The sequence below is a fragment of the Leguminivora glycinivorella genome, chromosome 16 (assembly GCF_023078275.1).
Source record: "Leguminivora glycinivorella isolate SPB_JAAS2020 chromosome 16, LegGlyc_1.1, whole genome shotgun sequence".
NCBI classification, from domain to species: domain Eukaryota; kingdom Metazoa; phylum Arthropoda; class Insecta; order Lepidoptera; family Tortricidae; genus Leguminivora; species Leguminivora glycinivorella.
In genome coordinates this window covers 4,359,173-4,385,687 of record NC_062986.1, presented here as the reverse complement: position 1 = coordinate 4,385,687, position 26,515 = coordinate 4,359,173, and the positions used below count along the sequence as shown (strand labels likewise).

Genomic DNA, 26,515 nt, shown 5'->3' with positions numbered 1-26,515 from the left:
TGTATTATCACCAAAGTCTCTCTAATGTTTTGGATTATGAATAAGGACAAGGACTTACATTTGACGAAGTGGAACTGATGATGATCAAAACGGAACTCCTCAAAAACGCATAGCTCGTGTTAAGAGATTGATGAAAGGACTGCTGATGATGATCCGATTAGGAGCCCTTCAGTGACACATAGCTCATGTTAGGGATTTGCTCATTTATGCGTTTGTGTGTATGTAAATAAATAAATAAATAATAAATATTGGGGAATACCTTACACAGATCAACCTGGCCCCAAACTAAGCAAAGCTTGTACTATGGGTGCTTGGCGACGACGATATACTTAATTATATAAATATATACATAGAAAACATCCATGACTCAGGAACAAATATCTGTGTTCATTACACAAATAAATGCCCTTATCGGGATTCGAACCCGGGACCGCGGCGTAGCAGGGTCACTACGCGCTAGGCCAGACCGGTCGTCATCATTTCATGTGTCTCTAAACATTAAAGTTTATTATTTCTTCAGTATCGATCGCAGTCGCATATGCGTTTCGTGTATGAGGTGCCTGGCTCGCTTTTATGTAGTGTTATATAAATCCGGATTTGTGGCTAGGTCCGTGTTATCAAGGTCCGGGTACCCAAGTTTAATATGTCCGGATTCACGGATTCTAAGTACAGTCCAGTTTGCTTTCTACGTATAGTAGAATGGATGCGTTTTTAATTTTATAACAGTGAGGAATGTAAATCATTCTGTAAAGGACGGGTTCGGTACCTCGGCAACTTAGCACTGCCGGGACTACACGAATACACAAGCAGACATTTAGAACGGGTACCTTTTTCTTTTGACAGAGAACAGGTCTTGGTAATCATAACTATCTAGGAGGCAAACGTTAATTAGTTTTCTTACTTTCATTTGATAATCCGGTAATTTTTTTTTGCAAGGTTCAGGTGTTCCGAAATAGAATATTCATTTATTTTCGAACAATACTATAAGGCCCAGAAACTTCAAGGTACTACGTCTTTTAATATACACATAGTTTTAAGTAGAGGAGTTGAGTAGTTTTATGTGCTCTGCCTACCCCTTCATGGGATACAGGCGTGATTGTATGTATGTTGTATGTATGTATGTATAGTTTTAAGTTTATAGTTTTAAGCACAATGTTAAAAGCATGGAGTAGAAGAAGCTCATGTGTTAAAGAATGGTACTTATATGGTAGCTTTTACATGTGATTAGAAGACTGTAATCAGGTCCGACTAAACAGGTTCGTCCTTGCCACTAAAAAGCGCCGTGATGTCATCGGATAGTGACGGATGAGAGAGTGTTTAGAAAAATGCAATAAAAAGTGTAGAGACTTGAATATCGACCTGTGGTATACTGACGTATGTGATATCTGTTGATTCCCGAACCGTTACCACTTTTTATTTATTTGTTAGGTAGATAAGCGACCAATTATATATACCTACTCCATTTTTTTCTATATAGAGGTATATAGAAATAGGAATCGAAGATGGTATGGAAAATATCCTTGTACTGCATTAACCGTCATCTTCCTAACTACAAATTGATAATTAAAACTTCAAAACATAAATCATGTCTGTAAAAGTAAGTAAGTAAGTACAAGGAATCTCTGGGCAACTTGCCCGGTGAAAAACCAAAAAGCTATTTATTCTATAGTGCGTTTTTAAATAGTTAAGAGACAAATATTTACATGTTAATAAATATTTTTAAGAAATTTCACAAACAACGAATGGGTTTGTTTCTACAGGACGACGTGTAACCATCATCATTTCTTAGCATAAGGAGTATACGATAAGGCATAACATCGCTTCTGGTATTTGATAGGTACTAGTACTACTTAGAAGGATTGATCATTACTAATAAATATGTAGTAGACTGGACTGGTATGGTGAAGTTAGAGAGTTACTTCAGATAATATATAAAGAAGGTCCTCTTCGATAGTACTAGGAAACCCTAGGCTTGGTCCATTCCTTGGCCATAGAATTTAGCGAGTAATATTGATGTAATAGGCATAGTTGACTAATTACTCGTACTTCCCGTGGGAATTCATTTTGGTGGATTATTTGGTTATTTTTAAGTTAGTCTATATTTACTGTATACCTAAGTTTTTATTTCAGATACCATCAGTTAAAGGATTTTATACAAATAATGCATAATATTTATTAGTTCATTATATCCAGTACACGACATGCTAAACGAGCATAAGGTACAAAGTAAGCGTAGGTATATACCTAAGTCTGTATTAGGATAAACTTTTATTTCAGATATTAATTTCCACTAATTTTTAGCCACTATTTATAAAACTGAACAGTGTAGTTCCTCTAGGTTATGATACACATCTCACAATATAAAAATAAACTAAACAAAATTTGTACCTTGGTTATCAATTTAACTAAATAATTAAGGTTTTTTTATTTTTTTTTATACTATGTCGGTGGCAAACAAGCATACGGTCCGCCTGATGGAAAGCGGTTACCGTAACCTATGGACGCCTGCAATTCAAAGAGTGTCACATGCGCGTTGCCACCCCATTACAAACTTGTACACTCCCCTAAATCATACTATACTAAAGATTAAAAAATAACTTTGCTAAAAAAACCTTAGTTAACGTTCTATATTTCAAAAACTTTAATTTTGTTTTATATTACATCAGTTTTATTCTAAATATGATGGTTTTGTTAGGTTGTTTTTACAGCTTCAGGTTTTTTACTGATCTATCACATAAAACTTGTCAGTAAATAAGTTCGAATTTTGTACTTTTTTAATGAATTGTGCAATAAAGTTTACATAAAATAATATTTACAAATATACATACAATCAGCCTGTATCCCATAAAGAGGTAGGCAGAGCGCATGAAACTACTCATGTTTCTATGGCAGACTTAGCAAATAAGGGGTTGAAAGGAAACGAAACTCTGACAAAATGTAAAATAAAATAATCATCAGTTGATTTACCTTGTACGTTAGTTTGAGCTAGCCAGTGCGTTTATGTTTAATTTACAGTTTTAAATTAGTCTTGACTAAACTGAGCTTGGCTTAAAATAATAAATAAAATTAATACCTTTCTGATGGATTGGACTTTGACTAAGGGGATTCTAATGTCAGCAGAGATAGGTACTCTATACGTACTAGATAGGTACTACCTAGCTGTGAAAATTGATGAGAAAATATGTTAATGACTAAGGATCTGTCTACAGCTTCAACTACGGACAGTTTTTGAGTAAAAGGGTTCCTAATACCTAGATTTTTTACTATGTTTATGAGACAACATACGTATTGTCTGAAACCAGTTCTGGTAACAATTAGCATTCATAAGTCATAACTACTTATTAATTTGGGCCTCAATCCTCTGTTCTTGAAATTATCGTCCAGTCGTATCGAATTCCTCAATAATTTCACACCCTATTTTTGTTGTTATAAAGCCTCTCTCTCTTTCAGTTCGATTAAAGAGATATTTTTATGTTCAGCTGTTTACCTGATTTGACATCTTTGTTTTAAAAACGTGATTTTACTACCTACTAAATTTCTTTAAACTTTCAGTTAAATGTCAACAATCAGGACAAGGTTTTGCTTTCATCTTGGCTGCAGAAAGAGGAACCGCCGGACTACCCGAGACGTGTTGAAGATCCACCTTCTGAGTGAGAAAAACTGAGAGAGATACAGATTCTCTCAAGACATATGAATATTCTACACGGTGTTTTCTTAGTTACGTTAATTTTAAGGATGCATTCCTATTATTCCTAATCTTATAATATCATTTACTTGGCACCCGAGCTTGCCTACGATTTTAATTGGATTCCAGACCATTGAGGCCAAATGGATTCTTGCAATTAAAAATCATCAAAAAAGAAATTTGCACATAGCATACCTGTATTCTTCATCTCCTTGAATACATATAAAATAAAACAACATAACTACCAAATTGTTTATTTCAATCACTTATTTTCAGAATTACATCCTTATTTGGTTATGCTTGGCATATTTTGTATTATACATTATACACAGTAGTATATTTTATCTTGTACAGGTACTGTATGTATACCTCCAACGACTGAGACCATACCGCCATTTAATCGTTATTCTTTATTTAAAATGTATATTGATTCACGGTGTCCTCATAAGTGTACACAATCAAGATACTTAGCCCCATTGAGTGAGTGTTTTTTGTTAAATCCAATGTTTGTAGTTCTTTAAATATATCTATGGTTTATTTGACTAAAGGTAACAATATTTCAGTAAAAAAATGTGTGACCTTCGGTTTTTGGAATGATTGCTGGTACCATATGAGACCGCTAGCCTCGCACAGAGGTAAAAGCACAGAATATATAATAGTACAAGTACAGAAGGCTCACTCCTTTGATGTCGACAAAATGCCGCCATCCTAATTTTTTACCTACATTAACAAACGGACCGCACGCGAGCAGGCGACATTGAATTTTATTGCGCGGCGCGAAAGTCGTCACCACTGAATGGGCCGCGAATTCGCGGCCGCCGACATGTACTTGTAGCGCGGCGATAAAAGCGCTGAGTGAGCCGCCCCTGGTAAAAGTAAGAAAATACTATAAAAATCTGTTATAATTATTTATTAACAAACAGACCTTTTCAACATAATAATATGTAATAAGTAGTCTCGACACCCTTGAGTTCTCACACCGGTGTTGCCCTTGAGCCATCTTGGATGTCGCTTTTTGTGGGGGCCCATCTTGTGGGGACGAGTCACCGTCTGCCGGAAATAAAATTGGATACCGTTTTATTAGGCAGGCGTCCGGTTTTTTATCCATAGCCCAGTATTTAGTCCATCACTTTCATCAAAATAGACCAGTTCATTTTAGATTCCATTAACTCTCAAATAGTCCTTACACCCTGGCGGGTGTTGCCTCTGCGTGTGTCCCATGATACGGGCAAGGGCAACATCCGCTCGGTGTACCCCTTACATTTCATTAAAGTGTCGAAAGGGCCTCTACGCGTTGGCTTCGGCCCCGCGCACGCCTCCCAAAGGTCCGGAACACCATTGTTCCGTGATGGGAAAGACATGTAATAGGTAGACATGTTAGACTACATTTAATAAAAACCGGCCAAGAGCGTGTCGGGCCACGCTCAGTGTAGGGTTCCGTAGTTTTTCGTATTTTTCTCAAAAACTACTGAACCTATCAAGTTCAAAATAATTTTCCTAGAAAGTCTTTATAAAGTTGTACTTTTGTGATTTTTTTCATATTTTTTAAACATATGGTTCAAAAGTTAGAGGGGGGGGGGCGCACTTTTTTTTCCTTTAGGAGCGATTATTTCCGAAAATATTAATATTATCAAAAAACGATCTTAGTAAACCCTAATTTATTTTTAAATACCTATCCAACAATATATCACACGTTGGGGTTGGAATAAAAAAATATCAGCCCCCACTTTACATGTAGGGGGGGTACCCTAATAAAACATTTTTTTTCCATTTTTTATTTTTGCACTTTGTTGGCGTGATTGATATACATATTGGTACCAAATTTCAGCTTTCTAGTGCTAACGGTTACTGAGATTATCCGCGGATGGACGGACGGACGGACGGACGGACGGACGGACGGACGGACGGACAGACAGACATGGCGAAACTATAAGGGTTCCTAGTTGACTACGGAACCCTAAAAAGTAGGTTAGGGGAGACCGGGGATAGTTGACTAACTTTTGGCTTCAGCTCATATATCTTTGATGTTTGAATCAATTAAATGAAAATAATTGTTGTTACAGATAGAAGAACTATTCGGGTCTCTAAACCCTTTATTTTTGACGCAAGTATTTATTTGCAATTATAACACGTATCTATTCGATTTTCTAAACTCCAGACTCTTAGTTAACCTACCCCATCTTCGGAGTAAGTTGGCTAGGCGATAATTAATGTAAATAAAGAAATTATAAATTTAAATAAAATTTAAATATAGCCGGGGGCGCCACCCGGGGGCGGGCGAGTGGTCTAGTGGTAAGGACGTTAGCCGCGTAAGCTGAAGACCCGGGTTCGATTCCCGGCTCAGCCACCAGTGGCCCCTGGTGGGCCCTGTCGTTTTTTCTTTCGTGTATGATATCTATTTAAATTTATAATTTATATATAGTAGTGTGAACTAGTGTGACTACTTGAAAAAAAAAACAAATCGAAAAATATTCAATAAAATAATTTGATTTGTTCCCTAATTGTAATGTAAATACAGAAAATTAATAATTTACAATAAAACAAAGTGTACGTAATGTTAGTAGCTTTTATCGAATTACAAGACACACAAACTTCAATCAATTCAATCAAATGAATTTAAGTGATACCATACGGGACCGCTAGTCTAAAATGGGTATATCTGTTATAATCATAGTACCAGGTAAGGTACAGAGAGGCAAATCTTGACTGGGGGAAATTGTAACTGATCCATTTTATATTATGAAAAAAAAATCTGTTTATTTCTAAGAAACGTTTATTTATTACATACATGATGATGAGTTCTACATAGATCCACTGCACACGCCTACCATATATAAGCGGGTCGGCTTTTGAGTCTCACGCGTTCGAATTCAGAAAATTCTTATTTTCAACCGGTATTTTAGTGACAAAATCCCGTATCGCCCCCAGTGGACACTCTAATTAATAATTCAAGCATTGTAAAACATGAAAAAAATGGACCAGTTACATTTGCCCCCAGTCGAGATTTGCCCCGCTGTACCTTACATTAAAAAATCATAACAATAAGCGCATGATTGCATAATTAATTAATTATACAAGCTATTACTTCTTCTTCCTGCCAAGTTCTATCCCTGCCATATTTATTGTTAATAATAAGCAATTATCATCTTTTTTTTTTTAATATTACAGCAATTTATTGTTGTGATTAGCAATATTCATTTCAAAATTAAATTCCATGAATTTGGACATACGACGTAACACGGGTACACGGACGTTCATTACATGGACCCTAATTCGGATCCGTGTAACAATGAAGGGACCGCAAACTCAACGTTCTTTCTAAGAATGAAAAGAGATTAAATCGCGTATAATTAATTTACTTATAAATATATCCTGATGTTTTCCGACGACGACATTAAAAGCTAGTTTTATTTCATGAGTAATAAATAACTATCGTCCTAACCGAAGACAATATAATTATAATCTAATGTAAGTCTATGTTGATTGGTCTTCGCGTAGTATCTGAGGTGCCAGTGAGTTGAGGTGGTGTCCAGCCAGAAGTTGAATTTCTGAAATGTTGCATTTGCAAAAAAAAAGTATTTGCAGCATGTTGTGTTAAAATGACGAATTTGCATACCTAAAGATGAATTTTCTTAAATTTCAATTGGCATGAAGTGGAATTTGCAGCTTGTTGAATTTGCAAAATAAACTTAATTTTTCCCACTTCGTTACTATTTTTCAAACACTTTGTGCTGCGGTTACAAAGTGAAAAGTATGCGAAATAATAGAAAATTTCGGGACCATTTTTTTATCTCTTGTTTTTTGCCCCAGATCGAAAGGGCTCGTGATTCTGAGTAGGAAAACCATAAATTTTACCTACCTTAGAAAAAATATTTTTGGTGATTATTCTCGTGAAAATGCCAAATGTTAATAATGTACCTACTATTTCAGTTCTTACATGTATGGTGTTTTTCAGAACAAGTTCGCATACCAGGCTATTTCTGTCAGGTCGAAATTTCAAAGGGTCATATGTAGGGTAGGCACTGAAAAACATCGTACGATACACGTGCGAAGAGGAAATCCTAAACAAGCTGTCAAAAATTCGACACGAGTTTCTGCACTTGTATCGTAATGTAGGTACTATATACCATTCAGAAATAAAACATAAGGGACAACTGTTCGAGAAACATGAACATTTTGAATTAAAATTTTATTAAGTCTGATAAAAATATGTAAAGTAAATAAATGAGTTGGCCGTGGCGTCAGTAGCTACTCAGTTGCTTTTGGCAACTCTAGTTACTAGCTGTCACCTTTAATTTGACAATAGAGTCCATTGATCATTTTAGAACAATTGAGTGAGACTCAATTTCATATTAATTCCGTATCAGCAAAAAGTTCAGAAAATTAATTTTGACAGTTATTAAAATGAAGTGTTTTTTTCTTGCAAAATCTGTAAATTACGCCAATTTTCATTAATTTCAAATCTAGAGGTTTCCTTAGACCGTTTCCGTATAGCATCACCTGTATTCGCATAGTGGCATAGCAAAATCTGGTAGCTGCTGCGCCACGGGTGTGAAAAATAGAACTAAAAAATGGTGAAGAGGCCGGCTGTGCAATTCCCATTAAGTTTGTACAGTTGGATCACGTCTCCGATTTGGATAAAAATTGGTAGGCTGATAGAGTCCATGATGCTGAGCAAGAACCTTCCTTTGTTGTTACCAGATTTCTATGCATTTTCGGTAACAAAAAAGGAAAGTTTCATACAATCAATCTAGGACATTTTGGGAAACCTAGTGAATCTTGCTCAGCATCATGGACTATCAGCCTACCAATTTTTATCCAAATCAGAGACGTGATCCAAATGTACAAACTAAACGGGAATTGCGGGGCTAGTGACTCGCTGTAGGTACGTAGTGCGTTTTCACATTATCCAATCTGACATCGGATATATGTAGGAAAGAAGTACAAGGAAAAATTTAAAGATGACGGCGTAAATATATGGGATATCGGTCCTACATGTGATATCGGATAGGATAATGTGAAAACGCACTTACCTACATCACGGGGCTAGCAGTGTTGCAGAACGTATGGTATATTCCAAAGGGTAAGTAAAGTAAGTATTGCAAAACAATAAAAAAAATACAACGCGATTTAGATACCTAGGTAGCAAGGAAATGTTATTTGTAAGAGGGGTTAAATAAACTACTTAAACTATACTTAAACCTATACCCAAGAATAATTCGTTAATATAGATATTATAGCTGTCTCTATAAATCTCCTAAGGCGCATAATATGGAGTGTAGAAAAAACTCCATAAGCTATAGTAACGTATAGTAGCTTTGATAGAAACATTAAGAACCATTCGTTTTGTTATTTGACATTGGGCGAATGAATTGAATACAATATTAGTTACAACGCCATCTGTGAAGCGTGAAATTGTCAATGTCATTTTGCCGAAATATTTTTCTTTGGCTGACTGCCGATAGTTGTAGTTTACATTTATGAAGCTAGATGGAGCTTTAGCTGGGCTATTGCTCCGCGGAACGCATTTCGGCGCTTCTATGTGTGCGTGCTTGCGGGGGCTGAGGTAATTGACAAGCGTGGCCTATGAGCTGTCAGTCGCTCCTTTAGTAGCCCCTTAAAGGCCGGCAACGGCAGTGATCGCTTACCATCAAGCGACCTGTCTGTTCATATCCTACAAAAAAATACAGCGTAATGTTCGTTTTTGCAAATGATTTCATTGTCATCAAGGAATGTTGATGATGATGACGATGATGATGATGATGATGGTGGTGATGATGATGATGATATTATTATTAAATTTGTTAATCCTCATCAGGGACAGAAGGGGACAGGGCTCTCAGAAGGGATTTTCATTCTTCGCGGCCCAGTAATAATAATATAATTAGTAAATTTCTTCTTTTGTCCGTAGTGGTGATCCTGAGCGTGAGAGGGCCTCTAGTGCGTGAGTTCCTGCTTGCCGCGCACGCGCTGGGTATGACACGTGGAGACTGGGCCTTCCTCGACGTAGAAATATTCCAGGTAATATTCTGTTTTGCTTGTTTGTTATTCAAATTATATTATTATGTACCCTACAGGCGTCTTGTTCCTTATGTCATTTTTGCGGTTGAGCATGATTTTTAAGTAAACAATTCAATATGTTTTGGAATGACGCAGAAAAAAACAAATTTACTAATAGGCTACTTGACCCTTTTTTAAAGTCTATTTTATATTATTTATTACTGTCCAATTAACCGAAAAAAAAAACTACCATATTTTATTACGACTTGAAGACCACAAAAAAACATTTATAAAGTTTACTTTAACTTAATTAGGCAAAAACATCATTAGCCATGTTAATCTATAGATTGTCTGCGCATGACGTAAATCGAATTGAACTCAAAATTTTCTGACATTTAAGTTATGAAGCATAAAGTTCATCATGTCAGTGATTAACTCGACATTAAGTTAAGTTAGGTTCTATGACGTCACTACACGTCTGACAGCGTTTTCGGTGGCCAAAGTTAAAAAATATTACACACATTTTTAATCGAAAATATGTAGCCACCACACACTTTTAATACCCAAAATCTATAAAAATTGGTTTCTTATGTCAAATACTACAGGAAACAATCATTTCTTGTGCCAAATTCGATAAGAGTCTAGTAGCCTATACTACTACATCTGATTCAACCGATCAAAAGATAAAACAAATCTATCAAAAATTAAAAAAAAAAAATTGTAATTTTTTTTCTACTTAATCAAAACACGCATGCACAAACCCGTAACGAGTGGCGGAAAAAAGGGGAGGCCTTTGCCCAGCATCAGGACACATTAGGCTATTAAAAAAAATCAAAACACGATACCTATAATGTATCCTTTTGAGCTGAACCCCACTATTTTCGTCTTGTCTTTCATGACCACGGCCAGTGCAACCTGAAGGCCTAGCACATAATGGCCGCGAGATAGATCATAGTGACAATCCATCACAGAAAGGCCCTTATGGCAGGTATTGAGTTAGGCACAGATCCTAAATCTGCATTAAATAAGCTATCTAATACAAAAAAAATCATGGCCCTAGGCCACGTACTTTTTTTTTTAAAAATCATCAAGCATACACATGCTAAGTATTGCACTTTTGAGAAAACGTGAAAAGAAGTTTGAAACTCACTTTAAGGGTGTTCCCATTGGAAGTTACATAGATGACGATTGATTGTGTATCTCAAGGTACATTTCTTTGAGAATCAGTTGTGATTGTGTTTCATCGACTTCCAGATCATGAAAAATCGAGCTTTGATTAGGGCAAGTCGCTTATAAGAAAAAAATTAGGAAAACATATTTTTTTGGCTTTTCTTCTAATATGTTGCTATCTGAACTATAGTACATAGTTATATATGTTTCAACTTACATTTAAGGATAGAAATAAAATCCCATGGTTCATTAAATATGTATATTTTAATCAGAATATCACAATTAGAATATTTAACATCTGCTCCTATAATAATAATAATTTTCGTATAGAGACTTCTAAATTATATTTAATCAGTCTACACATTTATAACTAAAGTGTCAGAATTATTCTGCATGTCTTATTTTTTTATTTATAAATTTTTAAAGTTACATAAAAATCACAAATTATTGACTCCCATACATTTGGGAAAAGGGCCCTTATGACCATCACAGATAAAAATTACTCATTGCTAATGTATTTTATTATTTTAGTTACTTATCTTGTATTATAACAGAATACCAAAGAAAAAATGTTATATGAAGTAAACTTAAAATCTTGATCATTAATCAGTAATTCTCATAAAACGTTTATTATAATTATTAATTCACACAGTACCTACCAGATCGATTTGTAATTCTTAATATTTGTTTTTTAATTATTTAAGACACTTAGTATATCGGAAGAAAACACATCTTACCACCGATAATGTCACCAATAAGGGACCATTCATAAACTACGTACCGTCAACTGCTGCAACATTATTAGTAAGAGAGAGACAGTGGTAACGGCGGCATTAGTCAAAGGAAGAACATCTTCGCTTTGACACGCCGCCAGTGAGGTTTGAAGTCAGATTGCACTTAGTAGCTACTCACGAGTAAGATTTTTATTTTAAAGTGACGACTAGGTACCTAAATCGGGTAATTTTTAAATTAGGTATCAAAGTACTTCATTGAATCGTACCTATATAACCTAAACTAACTTATAAACAAAAGTTGTAAGTAATTACAACATTTTTTAACAACAGTTTTCATATTTTCGAACGCGCTCTGGCATAAGGGCCCTTTTCTACTAAACTTTGAGCTGAATTTTAATATAGAAATACTTAACGTACACTACTGAAACCAAGCTACAATTGCACGTCTATTCGTATATTTTACTATTTTGCATAAATTCAAAAATCGATAATTTCGAACGATTTTACAAAAACGTCGATATCTCCGTAACTAGAAACCGCCATAAGGGCCCTTTTCTTATGGATTGTCACAATTATGTCTTCTTCTAATTGACAACATTTCATATTTTTGAGTACTACTTTTTATTGTTTGGTTTGAAAGAACTCAATACTAAAAGATACACGTATTTTTTTATTTTTCCAAAAACTGCTATTTTAATCAGAAATTCCCTTTTTATTACTGCTTCGAGCAGAAAGAGGGTAAGTTACAAACGTCAAAACACAGCTTCGTGACGTCACATGTGTTGTTTCATACACCTAAGAAAACGACAAAATCATTCCTAAAAAAAAGTTTTACCAGTCAGCTTAAACAGTCCGGTATGTCTGACTGTCAAGTGTCACTGTCAACCACTAGTGAATGACTACGAATCATAGACTAAGCCATGATTTTTTTAATATCTTTGCTACGAACTGTGATAAGTTTCACTGTCAAACTCAAGTGACATCCCAACTAGAAGATTTTTTTGATATAGTGGCAGCTCTAAATCAGCTATTTGACGTCACTTCCCCTTTAAACTATTTTTAAGATTTTTTATACTAAAAATGCGGAAAAAAAAATAAAAAAATGATTTATGTGATCCACAATCGTATATCTCGAAATGGTTTTCGATTTAGGGACATTGAAAATTTTGAAACGTTGTCAATTGTATTAATTACATAAGGATAGATATAGATTTATAGATGTTTATTGGTAAAATATTCACATTTACACGTCAATTATTTACATACAATGATTACTTAGAAAAAAAAATCACATACGCGACGCGTAGTTTATCTCGCGGCGACAAACTCTCGCGGCCATCATGGCCTAGCACGAACGTTGCTACTAGCCGAAACGTTGGAAAAAGCGTAAAATAACGATATAATCGCTTTCGACCTGTAAGTAATTTTTAGTGCTGTGTTCACCCTACGACCCTAAACTACGATTCTGTTAACTGTTGTGAACACGACTGTACAATTAGAAAGTAGTTGGTCTTAATCTCGTCACCATTATCCGTCCGACTATTTCAATCTTGTTTGTGTTTAGATTAATTGTCTTGCAATCCTTACGGACAGCATTCACCAAACAAGCAACTCTAGCCTTTCTTACTATAGCGAGAAAGCTAAGTTTAGAGGTTATAGGATCAGGGCTGCATAAAGCCTAGGTCACATGGATTAAGCGAGGCCTTGCAAGTCGGTGAATTAATGCGAGACTGTATCTTGGATAGTGTTAGCAAAGACATATATAACTCCGTATAGACAAAGTCTAAAACGTATCTCGGAACTATAAATTGAAAATAGATATCATACACGAAAGAAAAAACGACAAGGCCCACTGGTGGCCGAGCTGGGAATCGAACCCGGGTCCAGCTTATGCGTCCACCAGACCACCTGCCCGCCGCTAAAATCCTGTTTCGAGAATAAAGTCAGCTGCAGAGAAAAGTAGACCCCTTGCATACTAATTTGTATGCAAGGGGGTCTACTTTTCTCTGCAGCTGACTTATACGTTTTTTTTTGATAAATAAGTCAAACAGCCTATATACGGTGGAAATAGTTATTTGTTTTACAAGGGGGCAAAGTAGTTGTTTAACCGCACGTGCCAATATTGATACCTGAGCAAGCGAAAGATTCCAATATTGAACCGCGAGCGTAGCGAGTGGTTCAAAAAGTGGAATCTTGAGCGTTGCGAGGGTATCAAGGCCCGAAGGTTAAACAAACTTTGCCACCGAGTGAAACACAAAATTTTTCACCACACCAACACGAACAAAATACTGACTATAAAACATCAAAATAAATCAAATTCATCAATTTATTCAATATTTTTGATTCAAAATCATCATTTATAGGGTAAAATCTAGCAGACATATTAAGACATCGGGTTAAAATTTGCATGAAATTACTTTGCCCCCTTGTGGATAAAATGCAATTTTGCTATCTGTTTTCGAATAGCAAAGAATGCCTTTACCAGTTGGTGTGGTGAAAATATCTTTAGAGTTTTTCAGACTTCAGGCCCACTGTGTGTAAATAAAAGTGTAAATTTTATAAAGCCAAAAAAGGGGTTTAAATAAAGATCATTGGAATAAATTGAATAGTAAAATGTGCGCAAAATTATATTTACTCAGCGGCAAGAGGATTGAAATGTCTCAATTTTGAGCCCAGTAGATACACGAAACCTAAATATATTCTAAAATGTTCGGCCTTTTTATCTAACAAAGACATTTTACGTCCAAATCCACTTTGGGTCGACTTTCATTGCGATAAAAGAAAAAATATCTGTATGTCGAATAATGAAAATTTAAGAAATACCGTTAAGGCCCACTTGCACTAAACATTTAACTCGGGGTTAGTGGGCTGCCATCTGTCAAAACCATACTAATATTATAAATGGGAAAGTGTGTGTGTCTGTTTGTTTGTCCGTCTTTCACGGCAAAATGAAGCGACGAATTGACGTGATTTTTTTAGGTGGAGATAGTTGAAGGGATGGAGAGTGACATAGGCTATTTTTTGTCTCTTTCTAACGCGAGCGAAGCCGCGGGCAAAAGCTAGTTCTATATAAAATGGTGGGTTAACCCTCCATTTTCGTTGGTGCAAGTAGGCCTAAGTGAGCTCCTTTTACTACCTCAATAACCAAGATTATCTGGACCAGCAAAATTGAAATTACCTATAAACGTTATGATTTTAAAATTCAATTTTAAAGTAAGCAAGGCGATTAGTCGAAGCGACATCGTAGTTTTCACATCACCATTTATATGTTTCCTAAGTAAATTGCAAGGTCTATCACACAGGGCTACTAGGTAGTTAGAACTTTACTGCACTATACAGATCGCAAGATAAACTCCTCGTCTCAAGTTAATCCTATTATTCATGACACCTAATCGAATCACCGCCACACATTCAAACTGCAAACTAAGACCAAAGATGATCGAGTATATGTATAGAGAACTAGCTTTTGCCCGCGGCTCCGCTCGCGTTAGAAAGAGACAAAAAGTAGCCTATGTCACTCTCCATCCCTTCAACTATCTCCGCTTAAAAAATCACGTCAATTCGTCACTCCGTTTTGCCGTGAAAGACGGACAAACAAACAGACACACACACTTTCCCATTTATAATATTAGTATGGATTAAAGCCTGACCATAAATATACGACTACGCGCCATGTTGCAGAATTTCATTAGAACTATTATCTTCATACTAAACTGAACTGTCACGCCATACATCAGAATAACAGCACCCTCCTGACAACCTGACAATAGTCATATATTTCTGGTCAAGGTGCGTAGCCGAATGGCACAAACGCTTATGAAACGCTCACGAAACAAAACGCTAGTAGACATCTATCTCTATCGCTCTTGCGTATTGGCGCGACACACTGAGAGAAAATACAACCAGTTTTCATGTTCGTTCAACAAGTTTTTTGGTTAAAATAGCGCCTACGTGCTCTTTGGTTCAAACAACAAGCTACTTGTCATTTGAATCGGCAATATATTTGAATCAACAAGTCGATTTTATAAAAACAACCTGACACATATTGTTTTAAACATACGTTTGGCTGATTCAAACGGATAAACCGCAACAAGACGAACTTGTTAAATTCACAATGCAAATTTCTCTCAGTGCAGAGCCAGACTACCTTTCGCGGCGTTTTGTTTTCGTTTCGCTTCGGAGAAATGCCATTCGGCTACGGGGCCAGGCTTTACTGTCAAAGTGTGTAGCCACAATGCATAGACTGTCATCATCGTAAAATTATCTGAAAGATCAATTTGGCATCTAAATATTTATAATAAGAACTTTAAGAATCCATTGCCCATAGTGCACGGCGCGTCATCTTGAATGTTGTTTGAATGCACACTTGTATAATGAGCATTTCTTATTTTTTTTATTTTGATTTTTTTAGGGAATTTTAGGTCAATTGTACTCAGAATCGCGAGTACTTTCAATCTCACTGGGGGACAAAAAGTGTCCCAGAATTTCCATACATTTTTGTTACTTTCCTCTTTTGTTACCCCACACAACATGTAGGGAAAATGGTAACAAAATAAGATAAAATCGTATGGTACAATTTTTTTAATTACTAGGATTGAAAAAAACTAGTGATTCTGAGTAGAAATACGGTATTTTTTTTCAAAAATATCACATTTCATAAAAGTGGCAAAAAAAAAGAAATGCTCATTTGGCAGTCAAAGCACAGAATATATAATAGTACAAGTAGTCAAAGGGTAATTTTCACTTGTTTCCGTCAGGGTGGCTACTGGGACGAAACGGGCTGGGCAGCGGGCGACGACCGAGATGCCGCTGCTCGTGCTGCGTACGAGGCTTTGTTACGAGTGTCTCTGAAGCTGCCAACTGGCGACCGATTTGATGAGTTCGCTGACGCTGTCAGAGCGAGGGCTAGAATGCATTATAACTACAGTTTCTCGGACGGAGAGGAGGTAAGTGAACATTGTAATATAGAGTATTCGAAAGGGGTACCTACTTAATGTACAGCTTAGGTGGCATTGCTAGAAGTATCTTTGAAGCTGACTGGCGACAGATTTAATGAATTTACAGACGTCGCGCGCCGTCAGAGTGAGGGTCAAAATATATTATTAGGTACTATTAGAGAAGAGGTACGTTTATGATATACTTTAACATTATTAAGGTATGCAGCAGGACTAATGGTGTAGTTTAGGAGGTATTGCTACAAGTGTCCTTGAAGCTACGAACTAGCGACCGATTTGATGATTTACTTGACGTCTTCTGAGCGAGGGCTAGAATGCATTATAACAACACTTTCTCGGATGGGGAAGAGGTAAGTTTATGATATTTTATAGAAGATATATTGATTTAGACTAACACGATTTGCACTCATAATTTTAGAACAAAACGGGACTTAATCGCGTAAACACTTACATTTATATTAGGCCCGACGTTTCGAACATCACATTATGTTCGTGGTCACGGGTAGACTGGCGAGGAATTGCATCAACATCTTCTAGCCGCGCGAGTTTCTCGAACTACCCGCACTTGTTCTTGATTATTCACTTTTGCGCTTTGCGCATGTGATGTTCGAAACGTCGGGCCTAATATAAATGTAAGTGTTTACGCGATAAAGTCCCGTTTTATAGAAGATATTTGATAAAAGTATACTCTAAAATAGCTTTGAGAGTTTTCCTACGTGTATTTCTGAAGCTGCCAACTGGCGACCGATTTGATGTGTTTGCTGACGCCGATAAGAGAATAAAAGATGTTTGACAGGAGAAACAGCCTACAGGGGTGACAGAGACAGCTACTACTCTGACGAGTTCAAGGTGGTTGCTAGAGGGGGGATCCAAGCGCATTATAATTGCACCTTTTTTTTTTCTCTTTATTTTGGCACAAACAGTCATTACAGAAGAGTTACATTGAGTGAAATTACATTTGAAAATAGACAATACAGTGCCGAAATAGTTGTAGAATTATAAATACATATTTTTGTTGGAACGGACCTGTTTTCTAATGAGGCTGTCATTACAAATATTTTCTTTCTTTTTTAAAACGAGAGATTTTGTTACATTATGCCTGAGCTCTGCTCCTCTAAAGCTCTTGCATCATTAATCTCTGCGGCTTGCGCGAACTTACTCTTGACGCAGAATTGAAATCGAATTCGTTGCTAAGACCAAGAGTGAAATTCATAATACGAGGTTAACCAATGTGAAACATTTATAACTGATTGATGGGTCAACGTCTTCCACGCCCCCCTTTCCCATCCACGTGGCCGGTAACAATGGGCTGTCCTAATCTATCTGGGTCTCCTCTGGTCACGTTCGCGAACTTCTGAATGATCTGTGGCAATATGATAAGCGACAATGGGCTTCCAATATGCCGATATCCGATACATGGTAAGTCTGCCAGGGGATTATCAATATGTTATACATCATCATCATCAATCATTTAAGAGTTGGACTCTTGTCGGTGGAGCAACTTCCATGCGTGCCGGTCTTCTGCCTTCCTTTTGACTTCCTGATACGACACAACTTTGATTTTTTCCTTTATTTGGGTATAAATATATACGCGGTCAAAGTGCCGGAAATATGTATCCACAACGTTAACCTTAGCAATAGAGTCCTGTATATATATTTTTAGTACTTTGGCCAATTCTATATTTAATACATTGACTGTACAAATATGTGTAGGTACAGTCAACTGCAAAGAGATGTATCCACTTATTACAATGCAATAAGGTAAAAAGTGGATACATCTCTTTGTAGTTGACTGTACAAACGTTGACGAATTCAGTAAGGCATACATACTTACATAGGATTCAGGAAAAACGACGAAATATAGGCCTTCGTGACTAGTTGACGATTTAAGCTGTTTTGTTTTGTAAAATATTTAAATTTATATGTTTTACAATATAAAACTTTTAAATTAAATTGAAAAATTTTGATAGGAGTGTTTTGAAAAATGATGTGTAATGATTACGTGCGGAAGGCAATATTTAGGAAAAATACAGTTGTCAGTTAACGTAATTATTTTAAAAGTTGATTACTCAAAACCTTAATTACATAAATCTTACAGTTATTCGTAGCGGACGATAGGTTTTAAAACTATTTACATTATTTTGCTACAACAATGCTCCTATTGCTGCAAACCTGGTCAAATATTTGGCTTAACTCACGTTCTTCAATTAATTTTCTTTCTTTTTGCGATGAGATCCTTTTCCGATACCCCTTAACATATTTATAGGATTCGATATTGCCAACCTTATCCATAAAACATACACTCAATGTGTTATATATTGGGTATATAAATCAGTTATGTATCTATCTGGTGGCTACTCTAAAGCTCCAATAAGTAACATTACATGTAAGTATATTAATTATCCATACTAATACTATAAAAAATGAGAAAGTGTAAGTGTCTGTTTGTTTGTCCGTCTTTCACAGCAAATCGGAACGACCAATTGACGTGATTTTTAGGTGGAGATATTTGAAGGGATGGAGAGTGACATAGGCTACTTTTTGTCTCTTTCTAACGCGAGCGAAGCCGCGGGCAAGAGCTATAAATATGTTAGCTACACACCTTCATTACTTAAAAATGTAGCTTTATTCGAATGTAATAAAATTTATATTACAATGTGAACTAATGCGGTATGAACTCTGTCGGAGCTTCTGTCTGGGCCGAACATTGTTTTCCAAGAAACTATACATTATATGCTAATATTAACCCTGTCTCGGCGAATACACCGTGCGTGCTGGAGCCACCAGGTCTCAGCCGATCGGACGGGAAGAGGCCCGACGGGTTAACCTTGGTCCCTTGGGAGAGGGGCAGATGCCTGTTGTGGGATGCCACGTGCGTCAACACTTTTGCTGCTTCCCACCTTAGCCGCACCGTGCGTTCGGCGGGGGCGGCGGCTGAAGCGGCGGCGGCGGCTCGAAAGCGGGAAAAATACGCGGTCCTGTCCAATTATATTTTTGTCCCTCTTGCCGTAGAAACCACTGGCTGTTGGTGCGCAGCCAAAACCTTTATTAGAGAATTGGGCGGGAGGCTGAGCGAGCGTGGCATTGTTGGAGAATGTCACATTTTATCGCCATTTAAGGTACAACTATTTTCAGGATTTATATATTGTTACATATTGCACTGTTATTAAAATTTTATGAATCTATCAAAACACATGTGATATGATGCTTTCTTATTTACTGGCAAAAGTGTGTATACTGTTTTTCTATTTATGGAGCCGGGAAGCGGTAAATTCGTTTAGCGCAGCGGCCTGAAATTTGGTGCTTTCCGGTCGGAGGAAGGAATAAATGTATAAGCACTTTCTGTATATTAGATTAATCTAAGAATTTCCTATGTTAAGAAACGATTATTATTTGATACTTAATCTAAAATCAGATTTATCAAGCTTTTAGCAGTGTTTAAACAAGACTACTTACGGTATTTGTATAATCTACCAATTGAGTTTAAGCAGATCTCTGATTGTAAACTGTTCAAGCGCAAGTTAAAGGCTTTTCTAGTAGAAAAATGTTATTACTCAATTAATGATTTTCTAAATGACATGTTTTAATTGGTTTGTGATAATTACTTATTTATTTTATTTATGTTTTCTTTGGTAATTGTATACAATGTAAATAACGTGGTTATAGATTGTTACTTCTGTTTTATTTTTACTTTTATTGCTGTAGTTATGGACATTTAGTGTAGTAAATACTAGTAGGATGAATATTTTTGTAGTAGTTTTAGTATTGTGTTGTATGTAATTATTATATGCATGAATGAATATTCGACACAATGTTTATTGTTAAGAATAAATAAAATAAAAATAAAAAATAAAAATCCCTTTCGGTAAAAGTACAATCAAATGTCCAACAAGGTTTTTTATTTAACCTTTCTTCAATTAAGCCCGCAATTTGTTTTAACACCATTTTATCCAAAATTAATCTTAGATGCCCTCAGATAGGTTTGAGAGCATAAGCTACACATTTACTTATTAAAACGAAAAGGGATTAAGTCTATCCATTAGTGACGGAGTTGTTACCTATTAGTCTAAACTTTATCTAAGACTGGATTATAATGCCTAGTTTCATTCAGTGACCGCATGTTAAGGCTAAACCTTTATTCATTAGAATTTAGGAGTTTGACCGATAAATCTACTATACTTAAAGATGTGCACCTAATAAAATAGACTTTAGGAATAAGTTACCCGTATCTTATTTCTGTTTTCTGTGACAGTTTGCTTCTAAAATGTAACTAGCGGAGATAGATGATCAAGATAATGTGCTTGGAGGGGTCCAGTGTAATGATTGAGTTACAAAAGTTTCACCTATAATATTACAATAAATTACGTCCGACCCAAAATCTAATCGCATTTTAGGGAGTAGCCTAAATTGTATGTAAACCTTGTACAGTCAACCAATTGGAACCCTACCCTAGGCCACTGTAGAACTATGTCATAGTGACGTTATAAATCAGACTGTAAGAAATCTCTTACTGCTTGTCATTTTGACATAGTTGTAGAGTGGCCTAGGGTTCCAATTGGTTGACGTACACGTCCGCAGTGTATGCCATACGAATAAATAAATAAAATAATATATGCTTGTTATTGGATAAAACTTGGATAAAACATTTGTCACTGAACGGTTTGGATGGTGACAGAAAGCACTTAGATTCATGTCCAAAAGTGATGGATGTTGTAATGGCGATAGTGACCTTTATGGACAAACGTAATTTAGTATTAAGTCAATCTGTAATATTTGTTCTGGCTATTATATTCGATGCCCAAGCTATGCAAAACGTATGTAGGGTAAAGCCCCGGATATACCTCGGATATATCCTTAATTTTAGAAAAAGCCTAACTTTAAATATTTTCCTTATTTGAATAATTTTACTTGAAATAGTTACTTTGGTGTTTTGTCCTACTCTAAACTTATTTCTTATTTCTTTTACTTATTTCTTTTGTTCTAATAGATAGGGTTTTTGCAATATTTCTGATTTTCCAGCTCCCGTTTTATACTTTATTAGATGATAGTATAGAAGTTACTTATTATGAAATCTATGTTGCTGCTGCTGCTGTTTGTCCTAGGCACCCCATAGGTGCACACTTGCACAGTGTCTCCACAAGATCCTTCCACGCCTTTCTATCTTGAGCCACCGCCTGGGTCTCGTTCCAACTCAGTCCATATTCCCGCAGCTCGTTCTCTATGATCCTCCAGGTCCTCCAGGCCCCGTAGCCGAATGGCATTTCTGCAACGCGAAACGCCACCAAAACACCGGAGAAAGGTAGTGTGGCTCTGTCGCGCCAATACGCAAGAGCGATAGAGATAGATAGCTACGAAAGAGATATTATAGTGAACGTTTCGTCTACGCACACAGGTGTGTACGGGGCGTTTGCGGGCTCGCTTTCCTCTTTGAGGTCTTCACTCTAATACGATACTGGCGCTGTTGGTACCTCCTCTTCGAAGGGCATGTTGGGTATGACCGATCCATCTCCACTTTCGCAGTGTCACTTCCTGAGCGATCCGAGGTTGTCGGCACATAGTCCACAAATCCTCATTCCTTATAGTTCTGTCATGAAATCTATACGAATATATTAAACATACATAACATTTAGTACGGTTTTAACCCTTGTCAAACCTTTTTAGTTTCGAAACTACTCGGGGTTGCAATTTCGGGAACCGGGATTATCGTGTCATATTTCAGGCGTCTAATAAATTACGAAAGCGTTTAACGTGTTCCGATTTGGCTTACAAATATGTTATACAACATTGTTTAGGTCAAATACAATTAGTTTCTCTGAGAAGCTATCTAGTGTCTAAACTCTTTCAATTTAAGTAAATTCAATGACTAACATGAACAAGTGTATGACGGATAATTGACACTTAACTATTATGTTATTTTTAAGGTTCTCTCACATTTATCAATTTATTTATTATGTATGAATAGAAAACAACCATGACTGAGGAACAAATATCTGTGCTCATCACACAATAAATGCCCTAACATGAATTAGAACCCAGGCTTAGCCAGCAGTGTCACTACTTACTATGCCAGATTGGTTCAAGGTTAAGTTGGAAAAGATTTTGTCTCGAAAATAAAGTTCACGAACTCGCAGTTGCTAGCGTGCGTAGCCGAATGCACAAACGCTCACGAAACGAAACACTCGTAGATATCTATCTCTATCGCTCTTGCGTATTGGCGCGACAGAGCCAGACCTTTCGCGGCGTTTCGTTTTCGTTTCGCGTCGCAGAAATGCCATTCGGCTACGGGGCCGGTTTGGTAACAAAAAAATCCTTGAGACAGAAAAAAACGCGTAACTTGTTCCAAATAACTAATTTTTCGTCTACTTACTAGTGTAAATCGACGTTCACTCGCAGAATGTGCTAAGCATTTTATTCTGCGTTTTATTACGACAGACTGGCGGCTCTCTTGGGGCGCATTTATTATGAACGTGGCTGAAAATCTTTGCTGTATGATGAGAATGTTCTTTTTAAATCTGGGGAATAATATATTAATCCGTTACTTAAAAAGTTAACTTCGTTAATCGTTAAAGCGATACATTTCGGTAGATTTAACGGAAGTTAAAGTTAATCGATAATCCGTTAACACGTCATAAAAATAGGACTTCACTGTAGGTATTATGTATTTGTATTTACTAAGTATCCACCAAAAACCATTAAAACCTGTGACGCCAATCGGTAAAAAACCGAAATGTAATAATTACGGTCTCTTCGGGCTTATACCGCCGTTGGTTGGCTAAATCCTAGGTTTTACTTCGGATTGGTAATTATTGGGTCATTCATGCGGTCGCGATCGTGGTGCGTCGGCTCTTCAGATTGAGATTTGAGACGACAACAGAACTCGATGCTGTCGGCCACGATAACTTGGTAGAGTAATCTAAGGCCCGCCGGACTCTAACTCGATGCGTCGGTTGCGCGATTTGTCTGTCATGCCTGATGATTGCACTCTATTCCCAGGTTAGTGATCGATCTATCACGTCTAATAAGATTTAGAAGACCTCGAATAAGTGATCCAAAGTCGCCAATTGGTCTTTAGACTGTTTATAACCGACGGATCTGCTTTTACCGATAAATCCTAGGTTTTGCCGTACTACGGGCTTTTACAGTAGCAGTCAGGACGTGGTAATATTCGCGGCGCAGCGAGCCGCTTGGGGTGCTGGATTAACGATTAACGGACTAGATGAAATTTAACGGAAGTTAACGAATCCGTTAACATTTTTTTAAGTTAACTTAAAAGTTAATCCGTTAACCGAAATGTTAACTTCGTTAATTAACGATTAACGGATTAACGAGTTAATGCCCAGCTATGTTTCTATGTATATAAGTATGTATTTATCTATTTAAGTACCTATGTGTATATCGTCGCTTAGCACCCATAGTACAAGCTTTTTCTTTTTTTTTGTTATAAATGGGCTTACTCTTGGCCACAGACTAGCCAAAGGCAAAGACGTGGCCTACGATGGAGTGAGCTCGCCCAGTGAGTAGTGAGCTTTGCTTAGTTTGGGGCTAAGTTGATCGGTGTAAGGTGTCCCCAATATCATCACAGTTAACCCAGCAAAATGCCAGGCTATATTACTCGGCAGCCCCCGCCTACTCTCTAGGGTGAACACGGCTGACTTGGTGCCAGTTCTCTTCGAGCAAGAAGTTATACCTTTTGTGTCGCAAGTGAAGAATCTGGGGCTAATAATCGACAGTGGGCTTACATGGGAACCTCAGGTGTCCGATGTTAGTCGTAGAGTGACTAACACATTGAGAGCACTCTACCGTTTTAAATATTTTCTCCCGGTCAGCACAAAAACTCTCCTCGTCCAAGCTCTTGTTCTGCCAGTACTTGATTACGCTGATGTTTGTTATTCTAATCTCACCCAAGATTCTTTGAATAAGTTAGAGCGGTTACTTAATAACTGTATTCGTTTCGTTTTTGGCCTTCGTAAGTACGACCACATCTCTTCTTTCCGTAGAATGCTCAATTGGCTTCCTATTCGAGAACGTAGGTCCCTTCGTACTTTATGTACTCTATACTCGATTCTCTTTGACCCGTCAGCCCCGAATATCTCCGCTCGAAATTCAAATTTGATACACCACGCCCTGGCGCTGATCTTCGTTCTTCTCGTAGTTTAAGGCTTATTGTCCCTCAACATCGTACCGGTTTTATGTCCAACTCTTTTACTGTCCAGGCAATTAGACTTTGGAACTCTCTTCCTCTCTCAATTAGACAAGCACAGACCAAATTCGCATTCAAGCGCATGTTGCGCAAGTATTTCCTTGACAAAGTTTCTTCATCGTCATCTTAATGATTCACACTAGGTATAGTATAGGTATATCAATGTAAATATATATGTATGTTTATTTTTATTACGTATATATGTAAGTTTATCTTGAATATGTATAGTTTAATATTCATCTATCCATAGTTTAGGTTACAGTTTCCTTTTCCTTCTTTTTATTAAGACACTGCACCTACTTAATCTTTCTGGTTTAGCCCATTGGTTGACTGGTAGAGAATGCCTTGAGGCATTAAGTCCGCCATTTGTACCTTATTTTGTTGTGCAATAAAGATTAAATAAATAAATAAATAAATATTTATTTATTTATTATTAATGACTTGGAATAATTTCAGGTGAACTTCTTCATTGGGGCATTCTACGATGGAGTGTATCTTCTCGGCATGGCGCTGAATGAAACATTGACCGAGGGAGGGGATATCCGCGACGGACAGAACATCACTAATCGCATGTGGGGCCGGGACTTTTTAGGTAAGTGAACGATAGGCCGTCGAACCAGAAAATAGTTGGCGCACACAATACTAAGTGTAAGTAGGTCTACTGGGTGGCTAGCCGAATGGCACAATCGCTCACGAAACGCTCACGAAACGAAGCGCTAGTAGATATCTATCTCTATCGCGCTTGCGTATTGGCGCGACAGAGCCAGCGGCGTATCGCTTTCGTTTGGCGTCGGAGAAATGCCATTCGGCTACGGGGCCTGATGTGCCAACGGAAAGTTTCCAAAATTCTGAAATTTTCACATAGGAATACTTCGGAAACTTTACATACTTTGTATGGACAAATGTATGGATGGAGACTTTCCATTTCATAAATTAAAATTCCCTTTATCTTTCGTGAAAGTTTCGTTAATTTTTCAAGGAATTTAAGATGTTTTTGGAAAATTTCCGCAACTTGCACATCACTAACACCGTGTCGCGTCTCATCGCATCGTCTACTTCCATATCGATAAGGTATGATTTCGTATGCGTCGCATCGCCGTCGCCTTCGCCCACGCAAGCCACGGCGTAAGTAGGTCATAAACGTTACTAAAACTAAAATATTCCTCCCTGGATCGTACCTGGCTCAAAAGTCCCCATTATTCCCGCTGCATTATCCAGTGTAAGTGCGTTTTCACATTATCTGATCCGATATCGGATGTCGGAGCGATATCCCATACATAACAGGCGCCACCTTGGATTTTTTCTATTGAAATCCTTTTGACATCCGGTATCGGATCGGATAATGTGAAAACGGCCTAAGGCCTGAGTGAACTCGGAGCGGAGCGTTCGCCGAGGCGTACACCCTATGCGGCGTCAACTCAGGACACTTGTATGAGCTTCAATTGTTTAACATGCACGCCGCACGCTCCGCCCCGCTGCGCGCCCAATATGAGCGTGTACTCCCTTACCACAGTATAATAAAGAGTACTATCGCACAGTATGGTCACTCTCGCTCCCCGCTGAAAGTGCCGCCCACCTCCTCTCGGTTAGAGTCACCGCCTGTCAAAAACGCGAACAGTCGACCTGTCATATCTCTCATACAAGCATGGTACGCGTTCACCTACACGAGGTTAGAATGTGTGCTAGGAACGCGCCTCTTACATATATTTTGTACCGAACTTACTTACTTGACTAAACATTCTTACAACTAACCACCCTTTAAAAATACCCC

The 26,515-nt window shown here is 37.2% G+C and overlaps 1 protein-coding gene across 1 annotated transcript in view; it reads left to right on the top strand.

Annotated features, from left to right (window-relative positions):
- LOC125234896 (receptor-type guanylate cyclase gcy-28) overlaps window positions 1-26,515 on the top strand; it is a 163,420-nt gene that overhangs the window by 75,364 nt on the left and 61,541 nt on the right. The window contains exons 6-8 of the mRNA XM_048141317.1: window positions 9,597-9,706; window positions 16,347-16,535; window positions 25,201-25,336. Coding sequence (XP_047997274.1) covers window positions 9,597-9,706; window positions 16,347-16,535; window positions 25,201-25,336 — 435 coding nt within the window. The remainder of the gene's footprint in view (window positions 1-9,596; window positions 9,707-16,346; window positions 16,536-25,200; window positions 25,337-26,515) is intronic.